The 13,854-nt window shown below is 43.8% G+C and overlaps 1 protein-coding gene across 3 annotated transcripts in view; it reads right to left on the bottom strand.

The window, feature by feature from the left end:
- Window positions 1-739: 739 nt before the first annotated feature.
- Window positions 740-13,854, bottom strand: part of ZNF26 (zinc finger protein 26) — a 34,403-nt gene continuing 21,288 nt past the window's right edge. The window contains exons 2-5 of one of the 3 annotated variants that reach the window (XM_011960800.1): window positions 10,856-10,950; window positions 5,703-5,829; window positions 5,334-5,429; window positions 740-3,183 (exon numbers count right to left, since the gene is read on the bottom strand). In XM_011960800.1, the coding sequence (XP_011816190.1) occupies window positions 1,838-3,183; window positions 5,334-5,429; window positions 5,703-5,829; window positions 10,856-10,950 (1,664 nt within the window). In that variant the 3' untranslated portion in view covers window positions 740-1,837. The remainder of the gene's footprint in view (window positions 3,184-5,333; window positions 5,430-5,702; window positions 5,830-10,855; window positions 10,951-13,854) is intronic. The other 2 variants (XM_011960810.1, XM_011960815.1) reach the window with 2 other exon arrangements.

Genomic DNA, 13,854 nt, shown 5'->3' on the forward strand with positions numbered 1-13,854 from the left:
AAAATTGCTGAGTCTGACACTCCAACCTGAGATGAGATTTCAGGGCTTCAGGCCTGGCATTCTTATGATCTAAGATCTAGCACGATCAAAATCAGCCATCTCCGTCCCATCTCAGATTTTCTCATAAATTTAAAATTCTTAAAAGGCTATAGTTCTTCGATGTTTCCAAAATGTCAGTGTCAGGGACTACAACATTCCAGGTGTACAGACACAATAACACTAGTTCACATGATGGGCTAAAAGTTGCTCTCTTCAAATATAAACAAGAATGGGGTTTTCTTGTCTCAGGAAAAACAGACAAACCTAAATCATATACCCCACTTTGTCAACTACATGCTACCAAGGCAACAACTTATCAGTTAAAGCCCTTAGGTTACAAGAAATAGAAAGCTGGCCGGGTGTGGTGACTCACACCTGTAATCCCAAGACTTTGGGAGGCTGAAGTGGGCAGATCACCTGAGGTCAGGAGTTCAAGACCAGCCTGGCCAACATGGTGAAACCCCGTCTCTACTAAAAATACAAAAATTAGCCGGGCATGGCAGCAGGCAGCTGTAATCCCAGCTACTCGGGAGGATGAGGCAAGGGAATTGCTTGAACCCGGGAGGCAGAGGTTGCAGTGAGCTGAGATCGCGCCACGGCACTCCAGCCTAGGGGACAAAAGCAAAACTTAGTCTCAAAAAAATAAAAAAGAAATAGAAAGTCATTCCTCTTAAGAAAAAAAAACAAAAACCCAAACAACAAAAAGTAAAAGACATTTTTATTGAGCAGTGAGGAAACAACAGAAGATCAGAGACGCAGGTTCTAAAGGGATAGTATCCACAGTTATTCTTGTATCAATTAGCCAGAATGAATGGATGTTCTCAACAGAATTCTGGGACAAGAATGAATGAGTTCCCACATTTTCTGGTTCACGTGTGAATGAATTACAGACTCAAAATTCTGAAAAAGAGATTACCATTATCCAACAATGGGAAAAATGCTCACCTGTAGCTAGTGGAACGGATACCTGAAAGACACTACCACAGGAAGCACCCCAGAGAGGGAAGGTATTTCTCCAGAGAAAACAAGGGTGCTCATGTCAATCAATGGACAACAGGCACGGAACTGCAAAATACAATAAACGTTCATTACAATGAGTTCTCTGAAGCGGCAGCCCTGTAATAAATGCCAGATCTGCTTATGAAAAAGAAAAGACAATTAGCATTTAATATGGAAAATACTGGGGGATATTATTCCACAAACTATCAAATATATATATATATAGTTAGATAGACAGAACAAGTTACATTAAAATATAAAATACTAAAAATTTTAGAAATACTTTTCAGTGTTAACTCAGGGAAGTCATATGAAATATCCCTTAACTTTAAGAATCTGTTCCCTGTGTTTTTCCTGAACATTACTTTATTTACACATTTTTTAAAAAACAACTTTATACTCCACCATGAAAAGTCAACTGTTCATAACGAGATTTTATTTTACAAAAACACAGCTTCAAATCTGGAACGTGACTTTCCATGGAACACACTTTCAATGGGAAAATGCTTCCTTAATTTATTGAACTTGTAAGGTGTTCCTAGTGTAAATTCTCTGAATCTTCATGATGATACTACAACATCTGGTACATTTATTGCTCCGCATTCCTTCCACTATTTTCATCTACAAAGATTTGCAACTTATTTCTGAAAGCTTTTACACTCATCCCAAATATGGTTGGTCTCTCTCCTCTCTGATTTTTGACATGAGTGTAGTTTTAGGGCCTCCTGCTTGTAAATCCTGTCTATATTATCCGAAGTCTCCTGAACATCAGTTTCTCACATGGCATCATTCCGATTTCTCATTTATGAGTCTTCCGATGTATACGAAGCCCTGAATTCCAACAGAAGGATTTCCCACATTCAGAGCACTTCCATGGTTTCTCTCCAGTGTGAACTCTCTGGTGTTCACTGAGAGATGACTTCTGAGTGAAGGCTTTTCCACACTCACTGCATTTAAAAGGTTTCTCTCCCGAATGAGTTTTCTGGTGTATCTGAAGTGATGCCTTCCTAGGGTAGGCTTTTTCACATTCATTGCATTCATAGGGTTTCTCAGTTGAATGAGTTCTCTGATGTATGATCAGCTGTGATTTTCCACAAAAGGCTCTCTCACACAAACTACATTCATAGGGCCTCTCTCCGGTGTGTGTTCTCCTGTGGATAACAAGGTATGACTTGCTACTGAAAGCCTTCCCACATTCACTGCATCCATAGGGCTTCTCTCCCGCATGAGCTCTCAGATGTGCAGTGAGCTGTTCCTTCCTACCGAAGGCTTTCCCACACTCACCGCACTGGTAAGGGTTATTTCCTGTGTGAACTCCCTGATGTACCATGAGTTGTGTCTTCATATTGAAGGCTTTCCCACAATCACTGCACTGATAGGGTTTTTCTCCCGTGTGCATTCGGATGTGAACAAGAAGATAGGACTTACTCCTAAAGGCTTTCCCACACTCACTGCATTTATGTGGTTTCACTCCTGTGTGTGTTCTCTGGTGTACAACGAATGGAGACTTCAAACTAAAGGCTTTCCCACATTCACTGCATTCATAGGGTTTCACTCCTGTGTGACTTCTCTGGTGTAAAAGCAGCTGTGATTTCCAACTGTAGGCTTTCCCACATTCACTGCAGCCATAGGGTTTCCCTCCTGTGTGAATTTCCTGATGGACAATGAGCTGTGACCTGAAAGAGAAGACCTTCTCGCACTCACTACATGAGTAGGGTTTTTCTCCTGTATGAACTCTCTGATGAGCATTAAGGTTTGACTTGGCACTGAAGGCTCTTTCACATTTACTGCATTCATAAGGCCGCTCTCCTGTATGAATTCTGAGATGTACAATGAGCTGTGACTTACAGCGAAAAGCTTTCCCACATTCACTACACACACAATTTTTTTCTATGCTATGAGCTCTTTGATGCTTAAGAAAATATGGTTCTTCATAACAAGGAAACTTATCAGGATTCCTTCTCAAATAACTTCTGCTTGAAGCTGAGTTTTGTGTCAAACTTTTCCCATGTGTGTTATAGAGTCTCTGTCTTGAAGAATCATGTGTTTTGCTCAGATTAAGTCTTTCCAACACACTACAAGCATAGCTTCTTTCAATACTTTCAAGCTCATCTTGATTGTTCTGGTACCATTCTTCCCACCCATCTACAAAAAACAAACAAAAGATAACTTTTTGAATCATAACATAAACCTGATATGGAAATAAACAGTATTAGGACTGTCATGTAATCAACCTTTCTCTTTTGGTAACAAGTCTACCACACTGGTTCAAAAGAAATACTGGCCAAGCATGGGGGCAAGGGAACTGAATCAAAACAGACCAAAATAGGTCCCCTCGTGAAAACTGGTAGCAAATTACCAGTAATCAAAAATAGTTTTTAAAATAGAGGTTTAAAACTGGCACTTGGATTAGCCAGGCATGGTGGCGGGCACCCGTAATCCCAGCTACTAGGGAGGCTGAGGCAGGAGAATCACTTGAACCCGGGAAGCAGAGGTTGCAGTGAGCTGAGATCGTGCCACGGCACTAAGTACAAAGTTCCTGAGGAGGAAGCCTGACTGACAGGTCTTTGCTCTGTCATCCAGGCTGGAGTGCAGTGGCGCAATCTTGGCTCACTGCAGCCTAGACCTCCTGGGTTCAAGTGATCCTCCCATGTCAGATTCCTGAGTAGCTGGGACTATAGGCACTCGCTACCACATCCAGCTGATTTTTGTATTTTTAGTAGAGATGGGGTTTCACTTGTTGGCCAGGCTGGTCTCAAACTCCTGAGCTCAAGCGATCCGCCCGCCTTTGCCTCCCACAGTGCTGGGATTACAGGCGTGAACCACGGTGCCCAGCCTAAAGGCTTTTAATTACAGAAAATCTCAGTCTTCTGCATTTAAAAGATCAGTTTGACTGTTCTGTAAAAAGTAAGAAAAGGGCAGAGAAATACTTTAGACAGTTATTGCAGCAGTCCAGAATGAGATAATTTGAATTACACTTCTTGATATACTTTGGATACCTATTCCCGCCCAAGTCTCATGTTGAATTATAATCCCCCATGCTGGAGGTGGGCCTGGTGGGAAGTGTTCGCATCCGGCTCACAGGAGCCGATTCCTCATGGCTTGGTGCAGTCTTCATGATGGTGAGTCCTTGTGAGATCTGGTCATTTGATATTATGTGGTACATTCCCTGCCCCTTCTTGCTCCTGCTTTCACCATGTGATGTGCCTGCTCCCGCTTTGACTTCCACTATGACCGGAGCTACCTGAGACCTCCCCAGAAGCAAATGCTGCCATGCTCCCGTACAGCCTGCAGAACTCTGAGCCAATTAAACCTCTTTTCTTATAAATTACCTAGTCTCAGGTGTTTCTTTATAGCAATGAAACAATGACCTAACACATGTCTGGAATTGAGGAAATTTGGAACATATGGGAGAGAACTAAGATGACTTGCTGAGGGACTGGACGTGGGAGCACAGAAGGGGAGGAGTCAACAGCTTGAATGGCAAGATGGCACTGTTCCTTAGAGATGGAAACACTAAAAAAGAAACTTGTGAAGAAAATGAAGGACTCTGGCTATTTCTTTTGAGGAAGAATGGTAATTTTAGAAGGAAATCCCCATTTCTGATACTGAGAGTAAAGTCTGGGAAAGCATGGGGTAGCGCTCCCACAGGCAGGTAAAACCCAGGACTCAAGTGCCAAAGAGAAAGACCTCATTTTTGATGTTACAACACTGGGGGGAAAGCTTAAACCTTCAGAATGGAAGAGTCTTTCGACAGTTACAACATAGGAGAGGGGAGCCAAACTGGGAAAACATACCCCTCTGGACAACGCAAAAGGGAAGTGTAAGGTGTGTAAAATCACTCAGATACAGGGGACACCAGGGCTAAGACTGTGAGTCAAGTCTAGGGGATTTAACTGTGGAAGGCAAAGGAAGAAATAAAAGAAAGGGAAATAGAGGGCCACGAGCCACACCAAGTGAGGGAAAAAGAAATCCCCTAAAGGCCTCGATGTCCAATGAAACCCATGACCATGACCATGGGGAGGAGGCAAACTTACCCAAAAGCAAACCTGGAGCAGAGTTCAGGGAAGAGGGGCATGCCTGCCTCTCAACAGTAAGGGGGAAGAAAAACCCAAATACATGAAGAGTGACAGCGATTTCCTTATCTGAGGAGCTCCTGGCTTCATCCTGAGTCAGCTCCAGTAGCTCAAGGACTTCCAGAAGAATTTCTGAAGACAACACTGCGAGTGCCCACTCCTCAGGTACTCACCAGCTCACTCCCATGCCTCCCACCTTCCTCGTTCTCACTCACCCACCTGGACGGCTCTGCCTGGAAATTTTGGCATTTATTATCCATGGATCTTCTCCTTGTTCCAACTTGAAGATTAAGTCAGGCTTGGTACCATGATACCCTGTTGATGGGAAATCACAAAGGGTGGGGACCAGGCTGTTAGGGACAGGACCGAGGAATCAAGAGCTACAGAGCAAAACTGCTCATCTCACTTGGGGAAAGATTACAATTAGGAAGTGAGGGACAAATAGGGGTGAAGGAAATTTGACCCCTAAAGTTCAAATTCATAATCATTAAGCACTTCAGAGACCCCAGAGTAGGTCAACAACAAAAAAAGGGATGGCAATTTATTACTCACTATCTGAGTGATGTGATGTTGAGACGCAGTACCTACCCACTGATATCAGGTTATGATAGTTTTCCAATATCACATCTCTGTATAGGTACTTCTGTGTAGAATCCAGTAGCTGCCATTCATCCCAGGTGAATTCCATGGATATATCCTTGAACGACAATAATCCCTGAAATAACACACATCCTGTTCAATTGGATGCAATTACATTAGGTGATGTAGAAAAGATGTAGAGGAACTGGGAAGGGAAAAATGTTCCTCTACCGACTATTTCCTGTGTCTGGTTTAGCATTTACTCTGTGAGAGAATTAAAAATCAATCAAGGAGTTCCAGGCATGGTGGCTCACGCCTGTAATCCCAGCACATTCAGAGGCCAAGGCAGGAGGATCACGAGGTCAGGAGTTCAAGACCAGCCTGACCAAGATGGTGAAACCCTGTCTCTATTAAAAATACAAAAATTAGCCGGGCGCAGTGGCAGGCTACCTGTAATCCCAGCTACTCAGGTGGCTGAGGCAGGAGAATCACTTGAACCCGGGCGGCAGAGGTTGCAGTGAGCCGAGATCGCGCCACTGCACTCCAGCCTGGTCGACAGAGTGAGACTCCATCTCAAAAGAAAAAAAAAGAAAAAAAAAATCAAGGAGCTTCTATTTGCCAGTACTCTCTTGGGTCCTGAAGATTTCAGGATGAATAAAATCCAGTTCTGTCTTCAAGAAGCTTTCTATCTTGTAGATAGGAATGAACATTTACACATGCAAACAAAGTAAGGTGTTCTGAGTCCTTGGTAAAAACATCCAGGGTACATTTTGCACAGGAATGAAGAGAGCCACTCAAGTAGTCTCAGAAGATTCATGATGTGTTCCTCAAGAAGTTGGGGTGGAAAGGGCAATTCAGGAGGTGTGTGGATGAGGTTCAACTGAGAACAGGGGGATAAACAAGAGAGTTTATCCTTCTACTTGCAGGAGTCTGAAGGCAATTGGTCTGGGGCTTCCATCTCTGCTCCACCTTACACGGCTTCCACTTCCAGGGCAACCCAGTCTAAGATGGCTCTAGTCATCACATCTGCATTCTAAGCAACAGCAAAGAGTGGGGACTGGGAGGGAACAGCAGGGAAATTCAGAAATGGAGTCTGTTTCTGTATATGCCCAACTGAAAAACTGGCAAATCTATTATGAAAGAAAGAAAAAAAAATAGATTGGAACATAATTTGCAGTCCCTGTACCAGGAGCAAGCATCACACAGAACACACGGTAGAGCCTGGTCAATTCAAGGAACTGCAAATATTTCAGACACAGAAAAGACTGCTGTCTTTGTTTTCTATTTTTGTAACAGCATACCAGAAACTGGGTGATTTATAAAGAAAAATGTTCATTTAGCTCAAGGTTCTGGAGGCCGGGAAGTCCACGAGCATGGTGCTGGCATCTGGTGAGGGCCTTCTTGCTGTGTCGTAACTTGGTAGAAGGCATTACATGATGAGAGACAGGGAGCATGCCAGCTCAGGTCTCTCTTCCTATCCTTATAAAGCTACTAATCCCATCATAGGGGCCCTGCCCTGTTGACCTTTTCAAATCCTAAATACCTTCTACCTCCAAATATCATCAACAAATAAATTTAGGAATTAAATTTCCAACGTATGAAATTTGAAAGATACACTCAAACCATAGCGATGGCTACAATGGGTGAACAGGTAAGAGCTAGACTACAAAATAAACCCGGAGGCCGGGTACAGTGGCTCATGCCTGTAAGCCCAGCACTTTGGGAGGCTGAGGGAAGCAGATCACAAGGTCAGGAGTTCAAGACCAGCCTGATCAACATGGTGAAACCCCATCTCCATTACAAATACAAAAATTAGCCAGCCGTGGTGGTGGGCACCTGCAATCCTAGCTACTCAGGAGGCTGAGGCAGGAGAATCGCTTGAACCAGGGAGGCAGAGGTTACAGTGAACCAAGATTGTGACACTGCACTCCAGCCTGGGCGACACAGCAAGACTCTGTCTCAAATAAATAAATAAGCAAGCCTGGAATGATTTTCCTAGTTTACAGAAAAATTGCCAATGTAGGTTTATATAAATAAGAGAAATAATAGGGCAATGTTCAAAGAAATACGGCCTGAAAATTCTCCCAGAGTGAAGACAAATACAGGAGTTCACATGATAAAAACGTACCAATTGAAATGCAAGATAAGTCAACCAAAAAAAAAAAGGTCCAAATTTAAGCAGACGGTAATGAAACGTCTGAAAACAAAGTAAAAATAGAACACCTGATAACCAACTAAAAGGAAAGAACAATGCTTCCTGAAAGTGGGAGAGAAATAAAGTACAGAGAAGAAACAATGCTGATTCTGAAATCTTACACCAGCCAAACTAAAAGGCAAGAATAAGGGAAAATAAAAGACATTTTCAAATATACAAGCACCTGGAAAATTTATATCCTTCAAGGGTGGTAGTCATGCCTATAATCCCAGCATTTGGGAGGCTGAGGCGGGAGGATCACTTGAAGCCAAGAGTTTGAGACTATCCTGGGTCACATAGTTAGACCCCATCTCTACAAGTAACAAAAAATGTGTGGGCATGGTGGTGCACACCTGTAGTCCCAGCTACTCAGGAGGCTGAGGTGGAAGGATGGTTTGAGCACAGGAGTTTGAGGCTATAGTTGGCCATGACTGTGCCACTGCACTTTACACTGGGCAACAGAACCAGACTCTGTCTCTAAAAAAAAATTTAACAACTTTTTTAAATTAAAAAAAAATACGCCCTATGCAGACAACATTAAGACACAGAAAGAATTGGTGGGAAGCTGGATACAATGGTGAGCCCTGATAACAGCAGAACATAAATCTAAATATTGATTCAAACACATCTGAACTAAAATTATTATCAGCTATATGATTTAAGCATGTGTGTGATGCAAATAGATGAGAATCACAAAAAATGAAGGTATAAAGAAACATCTTTCACTTGGGAAAAGAGAAAATGCAACTGTATAGACTTTGGTTTAAAGGGAAACGTTCAGTGGGTCTGTGAATGACTCAAAGACAACCGAGCACTAAAATGTAGGGAGGGAGCGTGGAGGAAGTACAGCTTCCAAAACAGTAGAGAAAAAACCGACTGACAAAGAACACATTCATGTTAGAAGAAATATACTGAAAACATAACTAAGACAGTCTGAAACTCATGAGATACACCAAAGAAAAAATACAAATTAGAAAATAAATAAAAAAAGATATCAGGTAAATGCTAAATCAATGAAAGCTGATACTTACAGAATTAGCACAAAATAATTGCATTTTTACATCAGTTTAACTCAAGGGACTTAAACTAAAGGCATTTCTTATGCATCCCAAGTAGCATGAAGGTCTCACTACAGCCAACAGCTCCTCTTGCTCAGGCACCTCCGTGTAGGTCACCATCCCTACTGGCTCATCAATACTCGGCCATAATTCTTCTATGCTAAATGGCTTTTCTACCATATACAATTTCATAAGTCAAAACACCTACAAAGTTGTAAGATTTATGCCCATTAGGGAGGTTAAGGTGGAGACTAAATGTGATTTGAAAGTAGGAACAGAGAGAATGGAGAGAAGATTTAAACACGACTATCAGTATTCTCCTCTATCTGAGACTCATTTAAATTACATACAGGAATATAGTATGCACAAACACACCTCTAAAAAAAAAGGGAACTACGTAAACAGAAGCCAGTAAGATATTTTGATAAATTTTTAATAAACAGTAAGCCAAAAATCTGGTAACTGACTTTCCTGAGCAGAAGCTCTCCAGAGGTAAGCTGAGGCACAGCAAACCATCTCTCCCACAGAAGCCCTAAAAGCTCTGGGAACAGTCATCCTGCATGAGGACAACGAGGTGTGAACTGAAAATAGCTAAAAGCAGTATACAAATTAGGCTCCCAGGTCCCACCCACCTAGGGTCTCCAGGGTGGGTGTTACTCAGCCAACACATGACTACCTAACATGCCAGTGGTGCTAGGTACTCTTAACAAAATCCAGGCTGGGCACCGTGGCTCACACCTGTAATTCCAGCACTTTGGGAGGCCAAGGCGGGTGGATCACCTGAGCTCAGGAGTTCGAGACCAGCCTGGCCAACATGGTGAAACTCCGTCTCTACTAAAAATACAAAAACTAGCCGGATGTGGTGGTGCATGCCTGCAGTCCCAGCTACTCGGGAGGCTGGGACACGAGAATCGCTTGAACCCATGAGGTAGAGGTTGCAGTTGAGTAGAGATCGCACCACTGCACTCCAGCCTGGGCGACACAGCAAGACTCTGTCTCAAAACAAAAAACAAACAAACGAAAAATCCGAGCAGGTAAGGGACAGGGTCACCAGAGAGAGGGAGGCACGGGTGCTGTCTCAGACACGGTGATCAGGGCAGCTCTCTGATGAGGTGATATCTGGGCAGAAATGCAAGTGCTGTGAGAAGCCACTGAAAGGCTTCTCGCTCTGACTCGTATGTTGAGGAGATCATCCTGACTGCTGTGGAAGAGGGAAGGGGTTGTAAGAGGAGATACCGGGAGACCAGTTAGGAGGCAACTGTGTTAGTCCAATGGAAGAAGGCGGCTTGGGCCAAGGGGACAGCGATAGGGATGATAAGCAGTGGCTGGACTCTGGGCATCCTGTGGGGACAGACCAGAACACAGCCTGACAGAGACACCGTGGCACGCTTAGAGACAGAAGCGGGGCCAGGAGGACACCAAGCAGCCTGGCCAAGCAAACTACAGAACTTCCCCTTTAAAGAGGTGGAGAAGCCTGGGGATAACAAACGGAGGAAAGAAGATAGTGAATAACGGGTCCATGAATGACTGAAGATGGGGGAGATCCAACCAGAAAACAGTCCACAGAAGGGAGTCACTGAAGGAGAAAAGTGACCTTGCTAGGAAGGAACACGTGGGAAGAAAGGGAAGCCGGTATCCATCCTCTCAAACACGAGGGGCTCCAAGAAAAGGGGACCGCGCAAGCGCCCTCACACAACCTGGACGTCTGCAAGAACTGACCAGGCTAAATCTGGGGACTTTTCAGAAGGAACTGACATGTGCTTAGGAATTTAAGTAAACACGGATCCGATAACTGCTTTCCTGCAAAAAAATTCTGAAGGCAGAGACTGCAGGGGGACTTTTAAAAGGCAGCAGGGGAGTGAGGGCTCAGCAGCTCACCTCAGGAAGGGAACCGTCTCCCTGCAGCTCACCTCAGGCAGGGCACTGTATCCCTGGGCCCAAGGAACACCCAGAAGATTCCTGAACTTGACACTTGAGCTCATTAGCAGGCCCCTCCTCAGCAGCACTACTTGCAGGAGGGAGACCCCAGGGGAAGAGGCAGTGAGTAGACTTCTGGGTGAGTCTGCAAGCAGTGAGGGAAAGAATCACATACAGCATGGAACTGCTGGGTAGAGCCCTGTCAGAGGCTCTAACCAAGCCCCACAAACCCCACAGATGCCTGTCAGAACACTGGGTACTGACCACCACACAACAGGGGCCTTTGTATCTTTTCCTCTAACCACTGATCTTCCCATCCCAACCCAAAAGGAGCCCCCACCGGAGGGCAACAAGTAAATGGAGTGGGAATAGACAAGCCTCCTCCATCTCCCGTGCAGGCTAGAATGACGGGATGTACGAGAGCTTGGAGTGAGAGTATGGACTGAACTTTCCCATACCTGAAAGTAACTGAGAGTTAATAACAAACAAGACTGTGATCAGAGCATCATCAGCTCTCCTCACACGACCACTAGGGAAGAAAGGGCTGACAGAGCAAGCCGGAGGCTGTGATGAGAAAAATGAAGACACTACTGTGCCCTTATTATGTTCAGGCCACTCGTCAAGCTGGTTACTTTAAATCTGAGGGAGAAGAAACATGGAACACATCACGTCGATGTGACCATGTTAGAAGCTGGAGGTCTATACCAGAAGAGGAAATGGAGCCCAAAGCAGCTGCTTCTGGGGACACAGGATGGAAGAGGAAAGGTGCAGAGCAGAGAGTGGGTAGACCAGGAGCAGCAAGTAGACCAGGAGCCTTGTTATCTATTCTATTTAAAGCCTTTTACTATTTCTTTAAGCTTGATATGAATAAAAAGAGGCTGAGCATGGTGGTTCCTGCCTGTAATCCCAGCACTCTGGGAGGCAGAGGTGGGTAGATCACCTGCCGTCAGGAGTTCAAGACCAGCCTGGCCAACATGGTGAAACCCCGTCCTACTAAAAATACAAAAATTAGCCAGGTATGGCGGCGCACGCCTGTAATCCCTGCTACTCGGGAGGCTGAGGCAGGAGAATCACCTGAACCCAGGAGGTGGCAGTTGCAGTGAGCCGAGATCGCGCCACTGCACTCCAGCCTGGGCGACAGAGCAAGACACCATCTCAAAATAAATAAATAAATAAAAGAATAAAAATGAAATACAAAATAACGGTTAAAATTTTGAATTGACCTAGCTTGATCAAAAGAAAATTTTAAAAGAAAATTTTATGACCAAGAAGCAGTCCACAAACTCTAAGAGATTTAAAATTTCACAAGAGATTATGATAAACATTTCTACTGTAATGGGACGCATATGCTGCAAAAAATCACACCATTCAGTCGCATAAAAAGCCATAGGGCTTATGGGAAAAATGGGGTAAAGGCATAGTACTGGTGACACACAAAAAGAGAATCTAGAACCTGATAAAAACAGTAGCAGTTTTATACATGCTAAATGGTTAACAAATATATAAACACTACAATAAATATGACACTTTACCTTGAAAATGACCAGTTATTACATGGTGGTGGAAAGAGGGTTATCTGAAATCAGATGGAAAGCTCACATTGTTCCTTAATATAGCAATAGTGTGGAAACAAATTCATGTTGTCAAAGCAAAAATAGCAGAACTGACTGCATTTACACATTTGTTCCAATAAATTGGAAAACTTGAAGTGGAGATTTTTCTATGAAAATAAAAGTAACCGGCCGGGCGCGGTGGCTCAAGCCTGTAATGCCAGCACTTTGGGAGGCCGAGACGGGTGGATCACGAGGTCAGGAGATCGAGACCATCCTGGCTAACACGGTGAAACCCCGTCTCTACTAAAAATACAAAAACTAGCCAGGCGAGGTGGCGGGCGCCTGTAGTCCCAGCTACTCCGGAGGCTGAGGCAGGAGAATGGCGTAAACCCGGGAGGCGGAGCTTGCAGTGAGCTGAGATCCAGCCACTGCACTCCAGTCCGGGTGACAGAGCGAGACTCCGCCTCAAAAAAAATAAAATAAAATAAAATAAAAGTAACCAAAATTACCCCAGCAAGAATTAGGAAAACCAGGCTAGAGCATGGTGGTTTATACCTGTAATCCCAGTACTTTGGGAGGCAGAGATGGGTGGACCACTTGAGTCCAGGAGTTCATCAAGACCAGCCTAGGCAACATGGTGAAACCCCATCTCTACAAAAAAATACAAAAATCAGCTGGGTGTGGCACACATCTGTAGTCCCAGCTACTTGAGAGGCTGATGCGGGAGGACTCCTTTGAGCCTGGGATGCGGAGGGTGCAGTGAGCAGAGATTGCGACACTGCACTCCAGCCTGGATGACAGAGTGAGACCCCATCTCAAAAAAAAAAAGGAAAAGAAAAGAAAAACAGACTAGTTGATGATCATTTTAAAAAACTGAAGTAGTAGTCAAAGGATCAAAGGTATACTCTTCCCAAAAAGGCAACAGTCCCACACTAATAAAAGTTCTAACACCATCCAAAGAACAGAAAATTCCCAGTATATTTCATCTGACGTAGAGCTGTGAAATGATGGGACACCTGTATAATGCATCACACAAAGATGCACAACCCTATAGACAAAACAAGGACAGCACAAACTGTAATCTAACCTCATTTATGATTAACATTGATTAAAATACTTAAAAATATTAGTAAAGTAAAACTAATCCTGCATATGTGTGTGTGTGTGTGTGTGTATATATATATATATATAGCATGTATTTGTACATACGTACATAGCAAACTACACCAAGAGTTTATCCAATGAATTAAAGGATAGTCCACATTTTTAAAAAACAAAAAATAAAATGTCACATTAGCACATTCATGGAGAACAATCAATCATCTCAATAGACATAACAAAAGGAACATGATAAAACTCAACGCTTTTGGCCCGGCGCGGTGGCTCACGCCTGTAATCCCAGCACTTTGGGAGGCCGAGGCGGGCAGATCATTTGAGGT

This window comes from Colobus angolensis, unplaced genomic scaffold (genome assembly GCF_000951035.1).
Source record: "Colobus angolensis palliatus isolate OR3802 unplaced genomic scaffold, Cang.pa_1.0 Scaffold115, whole genome shotgun sequence".
In the NCBI taxonomy this organism is placed as follows: Eukaryota; Metazoa; Chordata; class Mammalia; order Primates; family Cercopithecidae; genus Colobus; species Colobus angolensis.